We start from the raw sequence: 23,342 nt of genomic DNA on the forward strand, positions 1-23,342 counted from the left end.
AACAGGACAAGAGAAATTTATGTCCTTGTTTCCCCTTCCAGTCCTAGAGTCAGGGTGTTTTCACATACTTGGAGATGGCTGCAATTTATCTTGGCAGTGCTGTTCCGATGTTTACCTCGCAGCCAAAAGTTGTTAGTCGTCTTATGATAAGCTGGAATGCAAATTATGCAAAGTAAGGTGCTCAAATGATGATTTGTCCCTAATTGTAGCCCTGCTTGCTGCCTCCTCTTGGGTGCAGCCTGTTGGAATGGATGCTGGTGAATCTTGTGAGGAAAATATAATGGAACCACCTTCTCAGCAGTCCAGAGGCTGGCCTGCTTTCCATTTTTATCTCTGCTGCAGCCCGATGTTGGATGACAGCTGAATAATGTAGAACGCTCTATATAAATGGAGTAGTGTGATTTGTTATTACTTTTTCTTAGCAAGTTCCCTGTTCCATTATCTCCAATAACAGCATGAGTAATCATTTTTTAAAGATAGGCTGAAGAGGAAATTGAAATAAAATCTCTTTTCAATATATGACAAGGTTCATTTTCAGCAATTTGGAGAATGGCACAATTACTTAACATTATATCTGTTGGGGTCCTCTTTCTAGCTTGAGGATACTGATTATAACATGCTATGTTATGTTTTACATGTCTCCACAAAATATATGTTTGCTTTTGAACAAAATGGTAGTCTGGCATAAAACACAGCAAGTGTCTGTCTTAATTTATATCTCAGGAAGAAACGAAGGGGCTGTCGGTCTCTCTGCAGCCAGAAGGAGGGTATTCTGTATTCTGGAATTTCAGGAGTTGCTTTGAATTATATCCATGTACAAAAGTGATTAAGATGTTCAGAATGAACTTTGCACTTTTTTCTGAGTACAATATTTGCAGTATTAATATTTTGGCAAGAATTTGAGTAATATAGGCCAAGGGAAAAGGCAGTTTGGCAAAATGGAATTAGGCGGAGCTGTGGTTACTTTTGTTTATCATTCCAATAACATTTTAAGCTTGGTCCTTGAGTGGAATTTACTTCTAGGTTTTGTATATATAGGCCTGCAAATATAATTTGCAAATTCTTTTGGAAACTTTATGAAAAGAGAAAAGGAAGAGGAGTAATCACTCTTGCCCTTCACTTATGCCCAGAAGGACTGCCTTTCACTAGGAGAGTCTTAGGGTATGCAGGAAAGAGTTTATCAGGCTGGGATGGTAGAGGGCTTGCATCTCTGAGCACTGGGAAGGGGAAGAGATGCTGGAGATACAAGATAGACCTTTCCCTTGCCTGTCCCACATAGATGAAACTTCTCCTAGTGTTAGAGTAAGGGAAACTTGTGGGACTGGGAAGGAAGGCAGAGCCTAGAGAAGAAGCTTGGTAGTTTAGAAAGGGTAGCTCCTCAGACCTTATTTAGCCATAGGCTAACAGATTGCTATAATGGATAGGCAACCAGTGAGTTACATGGAGGCCATCCTGTGCTCTTTATAATTCCCAGAGCGTTGTAATAGGGTTTCAGTAGGTAGAACCTGGGTGAAGGGAGAACTATTTTACTTTCATAGGTTTACAAGAAGGAAGTGATCTGAACTCAGATTCCACTTCCCACTCCTATCAAGTTTTCATTGTCAAACACAAATAACCCTGTTCACAGATAAACATGACATTCTAACCAAGTCAGTGTTAATTTCCAAATTGCTTAGGTCTGTAACATCTTGACAGTGAATCCCTTGTACACAATTGTTGCCAGTTAGTGCAATTGTGGGTCAGATATCAAAAAAGGTGAACACTAGGAAAGACACCAGGATGTTTACAGTTAATAAATATTTATTAAAATGGTCCCTATACTTACAGCATTGGAGTTTCACCCCCTCAGTACACCAGATGAGTCTGGATTGCAGTGAGACATGACTCATAAGGTGGTTGCTTTTGTTGGGCAAGTTTTGTAATCCTTCATTCCCTGCCCCCAAGAGTTGATTAGTTTAGGCATCAGCAAAGGAAGCTTATATATTAGTGAGGATTTCAGCATCTAGCAGGTATTGGGTGCCTGCTAAGACAAAAGAGGGAAATAGTAATCTAATTGGGGTTAGAGTGGGAAGTTTGTTATCTCACAACATGTGAGAGTAAATAGGAAGACCTAACTTGTTTAAAAGTCTCTCTTCCAGGTGTTCATTAAAAAAATGCGGATCAATCAGAGGATAGCAACTTAAAATAACAGCTTTCCTAATTTTTTTAATTTAAAAATTAAATAGTACTTTTGTTGAAGTTTAATAATAATAACAAAGGTATGATAATGATGATAACAATATGCTAAAAGTAGTTATTTGTACAACAAACAATAGATAAAAATCCAGCATTGCCAACCACTTTTTCCTTTCTAGCCACCAAATGGCAATACAAAAAGGTGATCTGAGTTTGTTTGATTTTGCAGAAAACTAATTGGACATCATTAAAGTCACTGTAGAGACTTATTTCCTAACCACAAGGTTGTGATATAACAATGCTGCTCCTTGTAGTTACTGCTCTACCCTCCTTAGGATCTTTTAAGAGCAAGGTCATATGCTCATACAAAGAGTGGACAATAGCTCAGTGACAGCATATGTGTTGCTTGCCAAAAGTTATAGGTTATTTTCCTGTCATCTTCTGATTTTCATTCATGTTTTTTTTTAAAAAAGTTGCCAGGACCTGAAAGAGAAGAAAGATTAATTAGCCCCATTCAGGAGTTTCACTTTTCATACATCAACACATGATGGGTGAGAACAAGGATGGGCATATTAGTTTCACCCATCCATTGTTCTGGAAAATCAGGATTTCTTCAAAAAGAGAAAATACATAGATAAAAAGAAAATCCTGTACATAAGTTATTTTTTCAGTTCATGGAAAGTGATACTGTAAAGATCAACGTATCATGCTCGTCTTTGCTTTTCAAGCCCTCATGTTTCTGGATAAAAACTGAATCCCCAAATAGAACTAATAATTCCAGAAAAACTCTCTTAGTTTACTCCAGCTTTCCTTGACTTGATAATCTCCAAAATGGTTGAACTTTTATTTTTACAACTTCCATCTTTCATAGCCCTCACCTCTACAGAAAAGCTGACTAGGGAGAAATATGATAGCAGTTTACAGATATCTGAAGGGTTGTTACACAGACAAAGGAATGGACTTAGTCTCTATTGCCCCAAAGGCAGGACCAGAATCAGTGCCTTAAAACTGCAAGGAAGTAGGGTCAGGAGGAATGTCCTGACAGTATGAACTGTGAGCCAGTGGAACAGGCTGCCACATGATGTGGTGAGTTCTCCTTCAGTAGAGGTCTTCAGAGACTGAGTGGTCATCTGTGAGAGATGTTCTAGTGGACCCTGCATTGAGCAGGGATTTGGACTAGGTGACCTCAAAGATTGCTTCCAAATCTATTATTCTTTGGTTCTATAAAGAGTAGTTTGTAGTCCCAAAACTGGAGGGTACCAGGTTGGGGGAGGATTATATATTCAGGTGTACCAGCATGGTTTAGAATTGCTACATATAGGAATATACATCCTTCCATTTCAAATCTTAATTGAAGCTGATATTACAGGGTGATTAAGGGGATTTCTGATCTGCATTAGGAAATTTTGAGCAAGTCCCCTTAAGTTGTTCTCTGTTATTGTTTTTGGCAACTCAGCAGAGGAGGTATTACGTGACACTTAGAGTTATCACTGTCTACTTTTCTGGGTTGTGCCTTTATCTCAAGGGGCCCTTGTCAGTTATCCATCCCATGAAAACTGTCAAGAGCAGGTGGTTCAGCTTAGATACCAAAACTGTTGATTCCTCAAAGGCACTCCACGGGAGCATTTAGCAAATGTAGCCTGAAGGCTGTGCAGAGGTGACAAACTCTCCTGAGCTCTGCATGGGTTTTATTTCAATGTTATTTTAAGTTTAGAGGGGCTAAGGTTAGAGGGGTGGAGTTGTTCCTGCCAATATTTATGCCTAATCCTGTCCTCCCGCCCCCCATCTGAGATTTGAAGGTATGATTTGACCCATTTCCCTATTGTCTGAAAGAAGCAGAACTAGAAATGGGATTGCTTTAGATGGGAAAAAGCTAGACAAGGTGATAAAAAGGTCTCAATATTTGCTTGGGTGGTAAGGTCTAATTACTGGTGTAATTAATTTCAGACACTGAATTGTCCTGGGTTGAATTATTTCTCTGATCGATGAATGTATTTAGAACTAGAGGTCTGGGAGAAGGGTACAAATAACCAATTAGTCTTTTGGATATTGACAGTTGTCTCTAAGGGAAATCTGGCTCTGGCTGATATTTGCTGTGACTGAGACCTTTTGAAGATTGTGGAATAAAATCTGAACTAGGTATATGCTTTCCATGCTGCTTTCTGAAAAATTGGGTGTTGACTTGGATGTCAACATTAATATAATATCCAGTGGCTCTTAAGTTTATACCATCATAAGGAAAAGAATGTAGATGTCTGAAGGCCTATTCTGAATGTTTATATGTAGGTCTGGAGGTAATAAGCCCACGTAAATTGGCCCAGCTTTGCCCTCCAAAGAATAACATATAATGATGCCAGCAACTTTGGTATTTTCACTGTGGCAGCCAGTTTATATAAGCGAAAAGGACAGATCTCTTCCCCTCTGAGCATTAGCTGATTAACTTAAATTTCATGTTGTTGTACATGTTTTTTTTTCTTTTAAATATACTTAAATCTGAACAGTTAAGTACAAACTCCTATGAGTTTCTGATTTGCTCTTTCATCAGTTCCTTTACCAGTATCTAAGCCTTGCTGGCTATAAATGAAGTTTCAGTGGATGTACGTGCTTACATTAGCTGAGTGCATTTAAACCATTAGAAGTAAAGAAATTATCACAAAAATGTTTATTATTGAGTATTCCTATCATTTACAATGCTGAGTCTTATAAGATTGCAGTGAAAACTTCAGTAATGGGGTCAATTTCCATGGCTAATGAAAGTGCGATACTTTTAATCACTTTGTCTGCAGTGGTAAACGGATGACCATTCAATCGATTTTTCTGGATGATTATGTGGGAGTAGGATTTATTTATATTTGCAGTTATTAGGTACTGGATAAATTCAGGTACATCCAAGCCTCATTTGAGTGACGCTTCAGACAACGTCTCTCCAAGGTCATGTCAGTTGTAATGCAGAATAGATGTGCAACAAAACAGACCCTCCTTTTGCACCCATTTCATTCAGAGGCTGTTCTCATTAGTTGCTCCAGTGTCCACACTTGAGGAGGTAATAGCTGCATATGGAGGACAGTAAGAAAAAAAGAGTTTAACACAGTTTGAGCTTTAGCCAAACAGTTCCCCATCATGCGTGTTGGGCTACAAAGCAATTACCTGTAGCACCATAGCTATTTACTACGCTAGGTGGAAACTTATGGAAATTGAAGTCCAGCATATCCATCCCAAAGATAGACTGTGTTATGAACAGTGACACTACAGGTGGTTAGTGTGGGTTTCAGTCATCTCTGAGAATAGATACCAAAGGCTAACTTTGAGCTGGATGGCTGCAGGGTTAGGCTCTTCATGAAGCTACTATTCTTTGACACAGTGGTGAGGTGGTGTCTCTTTGAATATCAGCAAACCACATGGGAGTGTCTTGGCACAATGGATATAATGCATTAATTTACCTTAAATGAAGAAAAGTCCTGATTGTCAAATCAAAGCAATTGTTTGTTTATATAATAAACCTTTTATAAAAGTCTTACTGTACAATTTTTCCTTACTTCTATTGTGTTTTTTTTTAAAAGAAACTGTACAGAGATTCTAGTGGAGGCAACTACGCTTGATCTCCGGAGCAGAGAATTTATCAGTTTAAGAACAGGCAAAGGAAGGAAGGAAGGAAGAGACAGGAAAGGCTACAAGTTCAAGATCTTTTGGGATCCTTTTGAATTTCAGATAGAATGCTCATATCTCCTTAGACAAGCATTGCAATCAGCAGTTACATATTAAGGGGACTTCTTTTCTTCGCTTTTTTACACAACGCTCCCGTTTAATCATGAAACGGGAGCGTTGTGTAAAAAAGCGAAGAAAAGACGTCCCCAATGCTTGTCTAATGCAGTTGGTTGAGGTTTGCAGCGTGTTAGAGGTAGATAAATGTTTATCAAGGGTCAAAGTGTTTTATAATGGCACAAAATGTCATGACACAGACAAGTGGTTTGCTTGTTTCTTTAATCAAGTTGAACACCACTTCAGTTGCAAAGTCAGTTCTAGGCTGCTTGCATGCTAGGATTAAAAACAACGATATAATAAGAATAGGAATCAACAATGATTCTTACATTGGTGGAAAATTTTAAATTTTAACTTTCCCTTGTGATATAATTATAGTTTTGATATATCTTATTAGTTTATTAATTTTAAATTTCTGTGATCATTTGTTAATATGTCTAGTTTTGTGATCTGTAGTTCCATCTTCTGAGTAAGAATATTCTTAGGAATCAAGATTATTTATATATATATATATATATATATATATATATATATATATATAAATTTAATTTACTTTTAAATAAAATTAAATAAATAAATAAATAAATAAATACTCACTCAAGGTGGCAAACATACCTAATACTCCTTCCTCCTCCTATCTTCCCCACAGCAACAACCCTGTGAGGTGGGTTCGGCTGAAAGTGACTGGCCCAAAGTTACCCAGCCAGCTTTCATGCCTAAGGCGGGACTAGAACTCCTGGTTTCTAAGCCAGCACCTTAGCCACTACACCAAACTGGCTCTCTTCAATCCAAAGATTAAAGAGCATTAGCAACTTTTGTCCTTACACTTGGTGTTTATTATAGGTGTTGCATAATAAGGGGACTTACTCCAAATCCCCAATGGTATTGGATGTCAGTTTGTTTTTCAGTAAAATATCAAAAATATTTTCTTTGTAGAAATTATATATTCTGTTTCTCTCCATATTCAGTATTTTCATGTAATATTTCAAGGTGGAGAATAGCATGCCATCTTGTTTTTGATGAGTCTTCCAGTGATGTGCTTATTTTTGTTAGCTACTTGGAACTTATTACTCTGTGAGCTGAGCTCATACTTGATTTTAGAAAGGTAATTAAAACTGACTGCCTGGTGGTATGTAGGAGTATCAAATATATATTACATTACTAACCACCAGGCTGTTACCAATATCCTTGCAGGTCAAGTAACATTTCTTAAAACACCTCTATTTAGGAACTTGGGGTGTGTGTGTGTGTGTGTCTATTTTATTTATTTGTAGTAGAACTTGGAGGATAAATATGCATGAGAGGTGTGATGGGGATGACACTGTCTCCTTGTTTGGGAGCTATGGTTTATAGCTACTTGCCCAGGAACAAGTTCATAGAATTCAGTGAGGGTTATTTTTCAATGAATATTTAAAACCACTATTTAATTCTCATCTTGTTATTTGATTTATATTTCATGTGTGAATGCTAGAATGGCCAGCTAATTAAAGACACTTCTGTCTAGTGCCTATGTATGTGTAAAATTAAATTGATTGTGTTGTTTGCAACTGTACTCTTAATGCTTTTCTTAGGAAACTATTATGTATATAATAGTTTATTATTATTTATTATTTATTTACCATTTATTTATTATTTATTATTATATACATAATAGTTTCTTAAGAAAAGCATAGTGCTACTGTGTTTAAGTTATGTAGGCATTTTTTGTAACAGGAACAACCTTAGAGGCATTTCTAATGCTTGCTGTTTTCATAAGCATCTATAATAACAATACTTAATAATTTAAAATATTTAAAATAAGCCATCCTTTTCATTGCTAAAACAGCATCTAATAAGTCAGTGAAATTCAGTAATCAACTAAGCATTGTTTTCCTAATAAATGTTCAATACCTTTTACAGATCACCTTTAAATCACAAAATATCTTCTGCTTCTTGTTTAATTATTTTTTGTAGTTTTATCCTGCCTTTTGTCTGAGAGCTCAAGGTGGAGGTTTTCTCTAATTCTATCTTCACAACAATTCTGTGAAAGAGTGACTGGCCCAAAGTCATCACTGGGAACTTGAATCTGGATCTCCTCAGTTTAGTTCCAATACCTTAATCATTACACAGTTCTGTTACTGTGCATTCAGTTGAGTTTGAAGAAGCCATTTAGACTATACAGTATAGGAATCTAAATTAAAATGTTGCACACAGATGACTCTCCAATCTCTGCTTGAATATATCCAATGAAGGTGAGATTCATCACTTCTCTGGTTAATTGGTTCCATTGCTGAATGGTTCTTACTATTAAGTTTTTTTTCTGGCATTCTTTTGGAATCTTGCCTCCTGTAACTTAAACCCATTATTCTGTACCTTGCACTATGGGATGAGAGAGAGCAGGTCCTGACCTCTCTGTGACATCATTTCAGGTCTTTGAGGAGCGCTTCATATCTCCCCTTAGTCTTTTCTCAAGATTTAGCATATCCACCTTTTTCAATCTCCATTTATAGACTTACCTTCTAGTTTCCTGATAATTCTCAGTGCCCTTCTCTAAACCTATTCCAATTTCTCTGAATCCTTTTTAAAGTGTTGTACCCAGAACCTGAGGTGGGGACTGACAAAACAGAATAAAGTCAATGGAGGGAGCTCATACAAAAGGTCTATCAATGGAAATTATTTGTCCTCAAAGACCTACCCACGAAAAGAATATGACTGATGCTGTCCATGATAAATTGTGAGCATTGGTAAAAAGTGTGGTCAACTGGTCGAGGGTGTTCTTTCGGGACCAAGCCATCACCTGGAAGAAGAGGCTGAAATCCAGAAAGGGATTTCTTAAGACAAGTGCATTTATGGTGGGTTTATGCAATGGAGCCAAGCAGCTAACAGATGCAGTGCAGACAAAAACTGAAATCAATATTAAGTATCAACCAGTATCAAGTCAAGGACAGTTCAACTTTTTCTCAAGAGCTATTATGAGCTTGCATTTGCTGCAGATATTTCCCAGGTTGTTTTCAGGCAGGAAGACGAACATGCTACAAGCTTTGCATTTCACAACTGCAGAGTCCTGCCTGTTCATCTTCATTTTTCCTGCTTAGGACACTGCCAGTAAAAGCCTTTCATTTCTTCTTGTTCCCTTCTTGGAGTTTCAGCTTAGTCAAACTACAAACCCTTCACCTAGAGAGAAAATTCATTACGATTCCCCTTAAAGTTCCTCACTGATCTCCCAGACAAACTTGTATTAGCACTCCCTGTTCTAAGGATGAGTTCCTAGATTGAGTCTGTTGGTCACGTTACCTATCATGATCATAAAAAACAGAAAAACATAGATTTCTATAATTCTCTGTTTCTAAACTACTTGGCTTGAATTCCCTCATGCTTCATTGTGGAAGATGTTGGTTTGTTTTGGGCCTGCTTGCTTTTGAGATCTATTTCTCTGATGGATATGGGGTCAGTGTTATAGAGTGGAGAAGCATGATTCACATTTGTAGTAATGTTACATTCACAAATGGATAGGTCATGACATGGGTTAATTTTTTCTTCTTTGAAATGACCAATAGAGGTAGAAGCAAAGTTTGAGAAAGGATATGGGATGAGAGATGTAAAAGACCTGATTCACATGGAACACATTGTAAATAAATGTGAAAGTAAAGAAGGGGACAAAATGCCAGAACTCACATTTACAAAAGGATTCCACATGATGCACGTCAATTGTTTCTGAGGTGCTTTCCCATAAAAACTACTCTCCGTTACAGATAATAGCTGGCAGTAATTCTTGGAAGCAGTTTTCACAGGAACTGCCATAGTTCTGCTGGCGTCTCGGAAAATAGGTGAGATAATAATTTGATTTGGGAATATGCCAGCAAATTTTTAAAGCAGAGTTTAGTTACATAATAGACAATAAAGATTTAAAACTATCCATAATATAGAGTGACAAGTTGTTATGGGCACAGATCCAGAATCCAGCATAGCTAGGGAAGATCACCCATGAGAAGTAAATGTCTGTAGTCCTGAGCTTTGTTTGTAAGCGTGCCAATCTACCTATGGGGAAAAAAGAAAAGGAAGTAGCAGAGAATATTTAGGAGTATTACTGGCCCAACTAGGCTGGGAAACTGTGTTTTTTTTTTCTTTAAACCAACCTAAATTATATTCATTGTACTTCTGTAGATAGCTTCAGTACTGAATATTTCTTAATCTTGTTTCTTGGCTTTATGAAGTATCCTATTTCTTCGTCTTAAATTAACTATTTTTTCTCTCTTTTTTCCCCCTTCTTCGTTTCCTCTTCAGGTGGCCAACAGTGACGTAAGACAATTCTACAAGTTTGCCTAAAGTGCCATTATGGCAGGCAGTGTTCCCCAAGACAGGTATAGTAGTTCTCCAGTGAGACAGAGAAGGTGCTGTTTCTGCTTGTGAACAAATGGATACTTGCACACATTTCATGTAAATGCAGTACATACTGTTTGCTAAACACTAAGTCAGGTGTCACTAAATTGTAATCTTGGGCATCTGTTGGTGCCCGCCTGTCCTGATGAGGCTCACTTTGGATATCTGCTGTGGGCCATCCTTTAAAGCATTCCTTTTTCTAGAATTGGATAGAACCAGACACCTAAATCTTGGAGTTGCTGCAAACTTAGCAAATATTTGATAATCGGGCAGAGGATTTTTACCTTGGCACTCTGGTACTAGAACTTTCCTCAAGAAGCACATGGTATCAGTTCTCCTTTTCTTACAGATGCAAAGCCAAATATAGTTACTATCTGAGGCTTTTATGAATTTACATAACCCTGTTAAGCATTTGTAGTTTTCTTATGTGGTTTACTATTGTGAAACATTTTTAGTTCAGGCTGTTTGTTTAATAGCTCTTAAACAGGTTATTACAACTACTTTTGTCTTTACTATGCCTTTATTTTTAATCTGTATTTTACACTACTTGGGGATATGTATTATGTAAGGATATTTGTGGGGTCCTTGGCGTTCTCTGAGCTTGGATGTTTTCTTGCAAACATTTCTTGCAAGTCTCACAACATGTGGGCAGACTCAACCATAGTTTCAACTGGAAACTATCAGCATCTTAAATCCAAAAACACAAGGGAATTCCTGGAAGCTTGGTATTCAGACAAGTCAGCCATCAACAGGCACACAGAGATAAACAATATTTACACACCATTCAAAAGAGACAATAAAAAGCTAAAAAGGAAACAAAAAGACCAGAGTACCTACTCAACACCTTGCCAGCAATCAACACCCAAATAAGCAGGGATTAATACTAGGATTAATCAGACAATACCAGACAAACAAGCAGTAAACAACAGCCTAATCAAGGAACAACCAAGGAGAAAACTCCCCACCAACATTGACAGGGCAAGTTACTGTATATAAACAGAGAGCAAACCCCATTCCCTTGTATACCGAAGATGTTACCTAGTTGGGTAATGAAATGTCTTCAAGAAAGCAACCAAGCTCAGAGAACACCAAGGATTCCACAGTTCAACCCTGAATATATTCTCTTCTAAGGATATTTGTAAATGTTATAGATAGACAAACAGAGAGACATTGTGGAGTTCTTGGTGCTCTCTGAGCTTGGTTGTTTGCTTGCAGACGTTTCATTGCCCAGTTAGGTAACATCATCAGTTTGAGTGATGATGATGTTACCTAGTTGGTTAATGAAATGTCTGCAAGCAAACAGCCAAGCTCAGGGAGCACCAAGAACCCTGAGCTATATATATACTCTTTTATTGGAAACAGACATGGATCATCTCACTTCATCATGTTTAGTGTTCATTAATCACCCTTGTTTCTTACAGATATAAAGCTGTTTGGCTCATCTTTTTCATACTTGGTCTTGGGACACTCTTGCCATGGAATTTTTTCATGACAGCTACAGAGGTAAATTAAGGGTATATGTGCATGATTTGTTCCAGATATCAGACCAAGGAATTGCCCATACCACTGATTCCCAGATTGTATGATTCCACTAAGATTAAAAGATGCAGAGCTTTAGACTGACCTTTGCTGAAAATACAGTAGTCCTTTTCATTTTAATGGGAGTTCAGTGCAGCTAACTCGCTCTCTGTTGCTCTATGCAGTTCATGTAAGTGATCATTTTGGGCCCATTTTCTAGCTTCTGAAAGATTGAGAGCACTGAAGAAATGTGACTATTTTATTCTTGCACGGGAAAGGCAGAGTTCTACTGTGTGAACCACTTAGGAAATAGAGGAAACTGCCTGATGTCAGAATTGGTTTGCTTCATGTTATCTGACCAATTCTTTGTTCATTTTCTATAGTACTTTACCAACCGCCTGCAGGATTCTCACATCAATGTATCGTCCATTGGTTCCCATGCTAATGTGAATGCCACAGGAAAAGAGGTAGTTTCTCCCACACATGTGCTGTCACTAATCAACTAGGTGAATTCAAGGGGGATGTTTGTGAGTTGTGTGACCAGCTGTGTTTGATTCTGAATCTCTCCATTAGGGCAGGTCATTGGAGGAGATCAGTGATTCTAAACTGTACACTTTGGTATGTTGCCAGTGGAACTAGGCTTTCAAAAATTAAGCAATATCTTGTATGTATCCAGCATTATGTAACTATTGAATAGGGGAGCTTTGATTCCTTCCCCCCCCCCGCCCCATATATGATCAGTGACCTCTTCCTGAGGCTGGGAGTAAAATTGTTCTGGAATTTTGTTGGTGCTATTGTACTGCACTGCATTTGAGAAATGGAAGAATTCCAGATGTTTTACCACTGCCCAGCTACAGCAAAAGAAGGTGCCATGGTGCAATGCTACAGTCTTGGAGAAGGTGCTGGCTTCTATCTATGAGGCTGATGAAAAGGAGGGAGAAGTCAATAAATAGACATAAAACTGTTTTGAACATAACAGAAAAGGGTACCTTTAATTCTTAACTAGGAAAAAAGTATGCCACAAGATTCTTGGGAAAGATTCCAAAATACTTGGGGAAGATTCCATTACAGTCTAGAGTAAAACACAAGGACCTACATTGTCCCCCCCCGCGAAATGCTGTAGTTCCTTTTGTTCATCAGAGAGGTCCACGCATCTTTCTTTAGCTTGCACATGTGTGCCACAGTGGTCATGCTGCAGCTTCAGAAAGCTCTGCAGGAAACAGATTATGTGGCACCCTTTCAGTTACAGGTTTGGGACCAAAACAGCATTGATCATGCTTGTGGATGACCTGGGCAGGAGCAAAATGGAGATACCATGTCCATCCTTGATCTCCTTGTTCTTTCAGTGGCATTTGATGCCATCAGTCATGATATCCTTCTGGATTGTCTCTGGGGTTGGGAGTTGGGGACACAGTCTTGGGTTGGTTCTCCTTCTTCCTCTGGAGACAGTTTCACTTGGTGTTGATGTGGGGAGAAGAGGGTTGGGTCTGTTCCTCCTTTGTACAGTTCCTCAGGGCTTAGTGCAATCCTCACTCTTATGTAACATCTACATGAAACTACTGGGTGAGATCATTCAATGGTATAGGGTGAGATGTCATTAGTATGCTGGTGATACCTAGTTGTACATCTTTGCCCTGGCCAACCAAATGATGCTGTGGAGGTTCTGTCTCATGTATGGAAACTGTGGGAGTCTGGATGGGGAAGAAGAGGCTTCAGCTAAACCCTAGTAAGACTGAATGGCTTTGGGTTTTAGGGCACCCTGGGTCTGGTGATTTTCCATCTTTAGTTCTGGGTGGGATTGCATTATCCCAGACAGAACTGTTGTGCAATCTAAGAGTCTTCCTGGACTCATGGCTGCTGTTCAAGGAGCTGCTGGCAGCCATGACCAGGAGGACTTTTGCACAATTTCATGTTGTGTACCAATTGTGCCCCTTCCTGAATCATGTGGCACTGTACATGGTCACTCATGCACTGGCCACCTTCCAGTGGATACTGCAATGCACTCTACATTGAGCTAACCTTGAAGAACATCCAGAAGCTGCAATTGGTCCAGAATGCAGCAGTGCAAACAATTAGGGCATATTGGTACACCCATGTTACACCTTTGCTGCACAAGCTGCACTGGGTTCCAGTAGGTTTCTGGGTGCAGTTCAAGGTACTGATTGTCACCTATGAAGCCCTCCATGGCATAGGGCCAGTATATTTGAAGGACCACCCCTCTCTGGTTGTTTTTACCAGTCCCTTCAGATCTGGCAGAAGGGTATACTCCGGATCCTGCCCATTAAAGAGTGTTACCTGGCAGGACCCCATGCTTCTCAGTTGCAGTGCCTGCCCTTTATAACACCATGAGATTAGATTGGTCTTGATCGTGCTGGCCTTTCATAAAGTTCTTAAGACCTGGCTGTTTTCCCAGGTTGGACGGTAGTGGAACTCATGAAATGCATGAATTTGTTGTTCATGGATTTACCCTTGGTTGTGATTCTCTGCTTTTCTGTTTATTTTATTTTATTTTATTTGTGTGTGTGTGTGTGTGTGTGTCTTTTATTGTTTTAGTTATTTGCTAATATTTTGATATTATGTTAGCCTCCTAGACTCACTTTGTGAAATAGGTAGTCATATAAATCTAAATAATAATAATAATAATTTGACAAATTCTGACCCCTTTCTAACCACTTGCAGGACTCTTACAATCATGCTAATGTGAATGTCACAGGGGAGGAGAAAGTTCATCCCTCATACCTGCAGTCCATATTTAATAATGTGATGACGCTGTGTGCCATGTTGCCTCTACTCATCTTCACCTGCCTTAACTCCTTTATCCATCAGAGGTATGATCTTTATAGCTTCTCCAAAATGAAAATTCCAGACCTCTCTCCCTGTGAATCCTTTGATTCTCAGCATAGTGGCAGCATTCAGGCTAGGTCAGTTTTGATCTTCTCAATGGGAAAAGAACTTTGCATTCTGTCCTGCAAAGATGGATCAGTTTTAGTATTTATGAGGTTACTCCGAGCATTTGGTTTATTTCCATATAAGTGACCCAGAACAGTTTTAGGAGCACAGTATCTAAACACAAAAATAATTTGTTTTACTTTGCTGTATTGTCTTTAGGTTTTTGAAGTAGATAGTTACTTCAATTTTACTAGGTGTTATTTTAGTTTTACATAAATGGAAGCAACTGCTTATATCATAACTGAACCAGAATGCAACAGAAAATTCATAGATACATTAAAAAAATTCTCTTCATTTATGTTCACAAATTCAACATGGTCTGTCTAGATTAGCTCCCCAACCTGAGTGTTTCCAGATGTGTGTACTTTAACTCCCTGAAGCATGACAATTGCTGAACATTCTGAGAATTGAAGACCACACATCTGGAGGATATCCAGGCTGGGAAAAGCTATTTCAGATTGTGCTTATGTATGTAAAAACAGGTTATCCGTAGGTTCAAGTTTTATCTCAATTAGATTTCATTATGATTTTAGAAAGCCAAGGAGTTTGTTTCTCTATCTTTTCCCATTTCTTAGGATCCCTCAACAAGTACGGATCATATCTAGTTTGGCTGCCATCTTCTTGGTCTTCATGATAACAGCTATCCTAGTCAAGTTCCCAATGGAGCCTTTGCCTTTTTTCATCATTACCATGGTCAAGATAGTCCTCATCAATTGTAAGTGAAGTTCTATTGTGTGTATACGTATGTGTACATACACACATACATATATGAATTATAAAAGCCGCCAGACCTTTTTCAGGCTCACAGGTATATGTATACATATATAGGTAAAACCATTCTGTCTCTGATGTGCAATTCATCTTTACCAATGTTCTGAGAAACTAACAATTTTTAATATTGAGCACTCTGTTGGGGTGTTGAATGGGAAGAATGTAATTCTTGTAGATCCAATTTTTGCCAGTAGGAGAATGTCCAAGAGCAGATAGAAGCATTGTTTCCCATCAGTGCTGAATGTAGCGTGCAAGCTAAGCTACATCCAGATAGCCTCCTGCCCTTCAGTTATAGTGCTTCCTTTCTCTGGATCAGATCTGTTTCCCATTCCCTTTAAAATGTTTTTCTGTCTTTTTTCCGGACAGCCTTTGGGGCCATTCTCCAAGGCAGCCTCTTTGGATTGGCAGGGCTCCTGCCTGCCAGTTACACGGCACCTATTATGAGTGGGCAGGGTCTCGCAGGGACTTTCGCAGCAGTTGCCATGATCTGTGCTATTGCCAGTGAGTATTACATATTGATTTATTGTTTTGGTTTATGCCACACCTTTCAACCCATAAAGCATCCAAGGCGGGGTATAAATTGTCTCTCTGTGTAATATTGATGTACAACTATATGTCACTTACAGGCAGCCTCTGATATTTCAGAGAGCAAGAGGTTTGCTCAGAAGCCACCCATCACCAAGGAAAGGGCTGCCACTCCTCTTTAAATCTTTTTCAGGTGGTTCTAGACTAGAAGAAAGTGCCTTTGGTTACTTCATCACAGCCTGTGTTGTGATCCTGATAGCTATTGGCTCCTACATCATGTTGCCTCGTCTGGTAAGATTGTTTTTCCTGAAAGTAGCCCTGAGTATGCTGAAGTAGTGGGCAACTGGGGGAGTCTCCTGACATGCAAGCACCCTTTTCCAAAGATGACTGTGCTCTTCATTCAGTCCTCAATGATAGGTCAGAAGATATCCCAGTGTGTTTCAGGAGAGTTCCCATTGTCCAGCCACAACCTGTTTTTTGGTCGCTGTTTCATTTTCCTTCCATACCACCTGCTTAGTATCTTAATATTTCCACAGGATTTCTTCTGCTTTTATTCCATGAAGAATAAGAGAGAGTATCAAACTTCTGTGACTCAGGCTGAGATGGAAACAAAAGTTGATCTCATCAAGAAAGGTAAAAGCCAGAAAAGAGGGGAGTATGGAAAGAAGGGAAGTGTATTCATATCCATTAATGCCGGATGGAAAGTCAGTGGCACATCAGATGTTCCTGAATTACAAATAATATTGTGACCAATGGTAAAGGATGCTGGAAGCTGTAGATCAGCAACAAATCAAAGGTCATAGGTACCAAATCTCTGATTTAATGCATGTGGGGTCCTCATCAGAACCTCAAAGCAATCAAAAACCTTCGCCTATTTTTATTCTCTTTATTCAATGTATTAGTTGTCCTATATTTTTTTTCTCAAGTTAGCAAGATAAAATAAAATCCAGTGACATCCACATATGTTGATGACCTAGCATGAGATTTCTTATAAGATGTGCCACTGGTAATATCTTCATCTAGAGCTCTGCAGAATAACCACCTGCCAGCATCTACTGAATAATAAAGAATACTAGGATTTTTCTCTTCTAGCCCTTGCTGTTGCCCTTCAAGGATCATTTGTGAGAGGAGATGTACCAACCTTTGAATACAACCAGACTAGAAGACCGTAGTAAAAAAACAAAAAACAAAAAAGAAATCCTGTTTATTTAGGCAATCTCTCAATAACACAACTTTAGAAAAATAATTTACTGAAATGCAGTAATGGGTTTTACAATCTCTCTATTCTCATTAAGTTTCCCTCACGCTCTCCACTGTACCAAATGTTTCGTTTTGATTTCTGCTGTCAACCATTCAAGACATTTTTTTTTTGGTAGAAGTATCATATTCACATACAAAACAGCAAAGACTAAAATATAACAGGCAGTAGTGATTAAAATAGCTTCACACAGATAAAACCACTTTAAAATAGCAATTGGAAGCATTTAAGCAAAAAAATCTTTGCCTTTCACCAAATAGATTCCAGGCCAACTTCTCCGGAAACAACATTTCATGACAGGACTATTCAGACATAGTTACTTGCAGTTCAGTATGTGAAGGCACCTGGAGCACAGACCTCGCTGACACCTAAGATATGGGTAGGAATATAGGGGAAGAGGCACTCCTTCAGATACTGTGGCTCTGAATTATGAAGCTTCATAGCTTAAAATCAGCATTTTAAAATGGAGCCAGTGAAAAATAAAGACAATGCTGGCTCAATAATAATGTTCAGTCCTAGTTTCTGCAAAATATACGTATTAAAGGTTCATTTGGTGGAGTCCTTGGTACTCTTTGAGCTTGGTGGTTTGCCTGCAGACATTTCATTACCTGACTAGGTAACATCATCAGTGCACTGATGTTACCTAGTTGGGTAAGGAAATGTCTGCAAGCAAACAACCAAACTCAGAGAGCATCAAGGATTCTACAGTTCAGTCCTGAGCTACATATATTCTCTTGTATTGAAAGTTTGTTTTGTCAAAATTGCCTTTTTCATCTGTCCATAGATGAGGTTAATGGTGTTGAACAAAACCACTCTGTGAATGGAGGTCCCCATGCCTCCAGCCACGAATCTTCAGTCCTCGGGATCTTCAAAAAGGTACTTGACCTATGGATTGGGCCTAGGCATGGGTCTTTTTCACACCCTAATATTCTGTTTCTGTGTTTGTTTTTTAAAAAAATATTACCTGGAATCCTGTGGTTGTATTTGCCTTTGTATATATCTTCTCTCTCCTAGATATGGGTTATGGCTGTTTCTGTCTGCTTAGTTTTTACTGTTACAATTGGAGTCTTCCCGGCTGTCACTGTTGCAGTAAAGCCAACTATTGGAGAAAATACACTTTGGGGTAAGCTAAACTTGGCTCTTGAGAGTGATTAAGATCTACAGTGATGAAGCAAAGTTTGTGAACCTTTTAGAAGTATCCGTAATCCTGCAGTACTTTGACAATTTAATCTGAGCTCCATCTAAGTCCCACTAATAAAAAAATATGGTTAAACAAAGAACAAACAAAACAGGAGATTTATGAAACTGCTTCAGTTCATTGACATTTTGGGGTTGAACTTCTCACAACATTTCACAGTCCTTGGGGCTGTGAGCTCAGCCACCTGCTCTTTAGATCCATGCCCCTCCTGGCTGGTTAAAGTGGCCTGGGGGGGGTGTCGTGTGAGTGGGTTCTAGCCATGGTTAATGCATCTTTGAGTGAGGGGTTGTTCCCTCACCTCTTAAGGAGGCCTTGGTTTGCCCCCTCCTCAAGAGGCCATCTCTAGACCCCACTATACTGGACAATTTTCATCCAGTATCTAACCTTCCCTTTTTGGGGAAGGTGATTGAAAAGTGGTTGCGCAATAACTTCAGAGGACCTTGGATTATCTGGATCCCTTTCAGTTGGGATTCAGGCGTGGGTATGGGACGGAAACAGCATTGGTCGTGCTTTTGGATGATCTCTGGCGAGGGTGGGATGGGGTTTGTGCATCCATCCTTGCCCTACTTGACCTCTCTCTGGCTTTCAATACCATAGTATCCTTCTGGATTAGCTCAGAGGATTGGGGGTGGGCGGCACTGTTTTGGGGTTGTTCACCTCCTTCCTCTGGGGCTGATTCCAGTCAGCGGTGGTTGGGGAGGAGAGATCCCACTCTTGGCACCTGTTATGTGGGGTGCCACAGGGTTCTGTGCTCTTCCCCCTCTTATTTAATATCTACACAAGGCTGCTGGGTGAGCTCATCCATCACCATGGGGTGAGGTATCATCAGTATGTTGATGATACCCAATTATACATCTCTGCCCCTGGCGAATTAAGTGATGCTGTGAATGTCTTAACCCCGTGCCTGGAGGCTGTGAGGGTCTGAATGAGGAACAACAGGCTTCAGCTGTACCCTGGCAAGACTGAGTGGCTTTGGGTTTGGGGGCCTTCTGGTGCTAGGGCTATGCCATCTTTGGTACTGAATGGGGTTGCACTGCCCTAGACAGACCCTGTGCACAATCTGGAAGTCCTCCTGGACTCACAACTCCTGCTCAAAGAGCAGGTGGCAGTCATGGCTAGGAGGGCCTTTGCACAGCTTTGTGTTGTGCACCAGTTGTGCCCATTCCTAGATCAGAGAGACCTACTCACTGTCACTCATGCCCTAGTCACTTCCTGTCTGGATTTCTGTAATGCCCTTTATATGGGGCTGCCCTTGAAGAGTATCCAGAAGCTTCAGCTGGTGCAAAATACAGTGGCACCGGCAGTTATGTCTGCCCCTAGGGCAGTACATGTTACACCTCTGCTCCATGAGCTGCATTGGCTGCCAGTTTGCTTCCAGGTCCAATTCAGGGTGCTGATTTTGATCTTTAAAGCCCTTCATGGCATGGGACCGGGTTACCTGAGGGACATGCTGTGGGTCCTGTCTGCCAGAGAATTACACTAGGCAGGTCCCAGGAGGCGGGCCTTCTCTGCTGTGGTGCCTGCCTTGTGGAATCTTCTCCCGCTAGAAGTGAAATTAGCTCCATCCCTCTTAAACATTCTGCAAGTCCCTCAAGACCTGGCTATGTGATCAGACCTGGGGCACTCAGGGGACTGGGGAGATTTTGCAATGGCTCCTTTATTAATTTTATCCCCTCCTGTTTTGTGTGCTGTTTTGTGTGCTTGTATAGTTTTTTATTTGTAATTGTTTGTATGTATTTATTCTTTTTATTGTTGTACACCGCCCAGAGTCACTTTGTCTGAGATGGGCAGCTATATAAATATGATAGATAGATAGATAGATAGATAGATAGATAGATAGATAGATAGATAGATAGATAGATAGATAGATAGATAGAAAAAGAAAGAAAGAGAGAGAGAGAGAGAGAGAGAGAGAGGAAAGAAAGAAAGAGAGAGAGAGAAAGAAAGAAAGAAAGAAAGAAAGAAAGAAAGAAAGAAAGAAAGAAAGAAAGAAAGAAAGAAAGAAAGAAAGAAAATTTTATAACACAACATTTCAGTTGGGTTAATGTCAGGATTTTGACTCTACCATTCCCAAAATGTGAAATTTCTTCTGCTTCGGCCATTCTGCTATGGATTTATTTGTGTGTTTAAGATTAATGTTGTGCTGCACAACCCCCATTCATTTAAGCTTCAACTCAAGGACAGGTATTCTGATATTACTTGTACAGTTTATTGGTACAATCCAGAATCCATTGTTTTGATCTATCATTGTGATCCATCTAGGTCCTGAGGCTGCAAAGTAGCCCCAAACCATGATCTTCCCATTGCCTTCCTTCACAGTTGAGATGAAGTTCTTTTGCTGGGTTTTGTTTTCTCCAAATATAATGTTTCCAAATAATGAAGGTTCCACTTTTCATTTCATCTGTCCACATAATATTGTCCCAATAGCCTGCTGACTCATCCAGATGGTCCTGATATCCTTCTATGCATACCACTTTTTCTTAATTTAATTAGAATCTTAGAATCAGTTAATAGAAACTATATGAAGTTCGGATCACATTGTAAGTCACCGTACTGCAAGATTACAGAGATGTGCAAAGGGTTCACAGATAGTTTCTCTTGTAACCCAGACTTCCTCCAGAAAGCCTAGACCAGTTTACATAATGTTTCCTGGCACTCTTTTAGCCTGTAACTTTATTTGCTATCTGCTTTTGAAGGAGCCTCACTATGAGTAGGGATGATGAAGTATGGGCAAGTTTAGTCTGGAGAGTGCGAGGACTTGAAAGAGAAGGATAGCTGTGGGACAAAGTAGTTAGGAAACTACAGAAATTAGAGTAGGAAGACTGGGTTTGAAAACTAAATAGACTCTTCCTATTTAATTTTCCATATCCGATTTAGACACATTTGTTTTTGTTTATTTGTTTTTCTTGTTTTGGGGGGGGCTTTTTGCTTTGCCCACATTCATTTATTGTCACAAATGACAGAACAGACTAGACTAGAGATATTTTATTTATTCATTTAATCAATTTACAAGTATTTTTATACTGCCCAGCTCCATGTTTTACAATATACTGGTCCTTAATTGTAAGGAAGGATTTAATAAAGAATTAAAACATCATAATCACTGTATTACATTAATTGGGCATTGTGAGTAGAGTCAATAAGAAATTGCTATGATGGAGTCAGATGAGCTAGAGAAGTAATGATAATACAGAGTAGCACTGAAGAATTCAGGATTGGTACAAGTCTGTTAAAAAAAAATCCATGTTGAGAAGTTATCGGATCACACATCTTTTTGAAGACAGAGCAGGCTTTGCAGATTGACTTTCCAGAACAGATCAAACCAAAAGGAAAAAATTAAAAGGAATTCTTAGACTACCCAGACCTACATCTAAGGTGCTGTTTTAGTTCCATGTCTATCCTCATATTCTTCTCCTTCACCAGACCTAAATTGCAAACTCAGACTTTAGGGCTCTGCTGTGTTTACCAGGCAAACAGATTCCCGAGTGCTCAGTAATGGCTTGGTAAAAGTTTCTCTATTGGCTATGGAACACTCATTCCTTCCTGGATCGTTTTATTATATTACCTGTTTGAGGAAGATGGAAGAGAGTGTGCCACAGTATACTGTTTGCCTGAGCCTAGCTAAAGTCATCTCACTATTGCCCCATTGGACATTGCAGCAGACAGAGATCCAGTCCTGGAACTGACCACACTTCTTCCTTACTCTCTCCCTCTTCAGTTGCCTATTTCAGCCCAGTTGCTTGTTTCCTGATGTTTAACGTCTTTGACTGGGCAGGAAGGAGCCTCACAGCTGTCTGTGTTTGGGTGAGTATAGAGAAGCCAGGCATTTGCAGTACTCAGCTAATCTACCCTTCCTAAAGTTCAAACAAGTCTTCTGAGCTAAGGTCAGGAAAAAAAAAACATATTCTTGTGAACACAGAGTTCTGAGAAAAAATGTGGAGGGATCTGAGGAAGGATGATACTTTTCATTCAGTATTTTTCCACCAATCAGAGCAGTTGATGTCAGAACTAGGTATGGCAAAGTAGGAAAAATGATGCTATTAAAGACAGTGGCCCTGCTGAAGCCATTTCAGTTGAGCCTAGCTAAGTTGCTTAATGTTGCTTATTGCTGAGGCAGTATGGCCAAATATGAGGCATAAAGAAAAGAAGACAGATCTGTCAGTGGCTAATTGCCAGGTAAGCTGCATAGAAGCTCCGTGAATAAAGATGGTAAAATATTCTGAGCTTACCTCTGAATAACAGATGCTAGTGGCCATTATATTCTCATAACACACTCATAGCAAAAAGGAAAGAAGAAGAGGCATGAAGTTGCTTACTAGCAAATGAAAAGAAAATCCAAATAATGAAACAATACCAAGGGTGTGATTTTCTACTGTAAAGGTGCCACAGAAAGTCACTCTAACTGTGGAGAGAAGCCTTAAGCAGACAAATCTCTGGGAATCATAAAAAAGGGTCATAAGAAGGGAGAAGGGAGAAGGAAAATATTTCAGGCGGGCAGTGAAGAAAAATGGTTAAAGGAGAAAATTAAGACTGGTGGTCTAATTAGCTAGAGACATGAGTAACAGTGGAAGAAAGGAAAAAGGGCAGGGATAACTCATTTTGCTTGGTCCAAGTAACATGTGCTGTTTTTTCCTCTCATGTGTTTGGCTTGGGTGAAGGCACCTTCAGTTGCCTAGTCAATAATCCTACGCTCTCTGTCTCACAATTAGCAGCCTGTCTAGCACAGCATAGGGATACTGTGAGGGGCTGAAAGGGAATATTACAGAGCAACCCAAGGTCTTGGATTAGTATAAAGAAGCCAAAAACCTTGCTTCTAGGGCCTGGGAGAAA

The 23,342-nt window shown here is 39.4% G+C and overlaps 1 protein-coding gene across 12 annotated transcripts in view; it reads left to right on the forward strand.

Annotated features, from left to right (window-relative positions):
* The window catches only part of SLC29A1 (solute carrier family 29 member 1 (Augustine blood group)), a 79,370-nt gene that overhangs the window by 49,784 nt on the left and 6,244 nt on the right, over window positions 1-23,342 (forward strand). For 9 of the 12 annotated variants that reach the window (XM_088145219.1, XM_088145223.1, XM_088145208.1 and 6 more), the window contains 11 exons: window positions 10,198-10,274; window positions 11,715-11,796; window positions 12,195-12,278; window positions 14,491-14,639; window positions 15,336-15,475; window positions 15,898-16,032; window positions 16,250-16,347; window positions 16,593-16,689; window positions 18,099-18,190; window positions 18,329-18,437; window positions 22,231-22,316. In XM_088145219.1, the coding sequence (XP_088001345.1) occupies window positions 10,249-10,274; window positions 11,715-11,796; window positions 12,195-12,278; window positions 14,491-14,639; window positions 15,336-15,475; window positions 15,898-16,032; window positions 16,250-16,347; window positions 16,593-16,689; window positions 18,099-18,190; window positions 18,329-18,437; window positions 22,231-22,316 (1,098 nt within the window). In that variant the 5' untranslated portion in view covers window positions 10,198-10,248. Of the gene's footprint in view, window positions 1-9,665; window positions 9,741-10,197; window positions 10,275-11,714; window positions 11,797-12,194; window positions 12,279-14,490; window positions 14,640-15,335; window positions 15,476-15,897; window positions 16,033-16,249; window positions 16,348-16,592; window positions 16,690-18,098; window positions 18,191-18,328; window positions 18,438-22,230; window positions 22,317-23,342 lie in introns of all 12 variants that reach the window. The other 3 variants (XM_088145193.1, XM_088145198.1, XM_088145187.1) reach the window with 1 other exon arrangement.

The sequence above is a fragment of the Python bivittatus genome, unplaced genomic scaffold (genome assembly GCF_059951505.1).
Source record: "Python bivittatus isolate LINGU-HERP-01145 unplaced genomic scaffold, Pbiv_v1 ctg000020_np1212, whole genome shotgun sequence".
Taxonomy (NCBI): Eukaryota; Metazoa; Chordata; class Lepidosauria; order Squamata; family Pythonidae; genus Python; species Python bivittatus.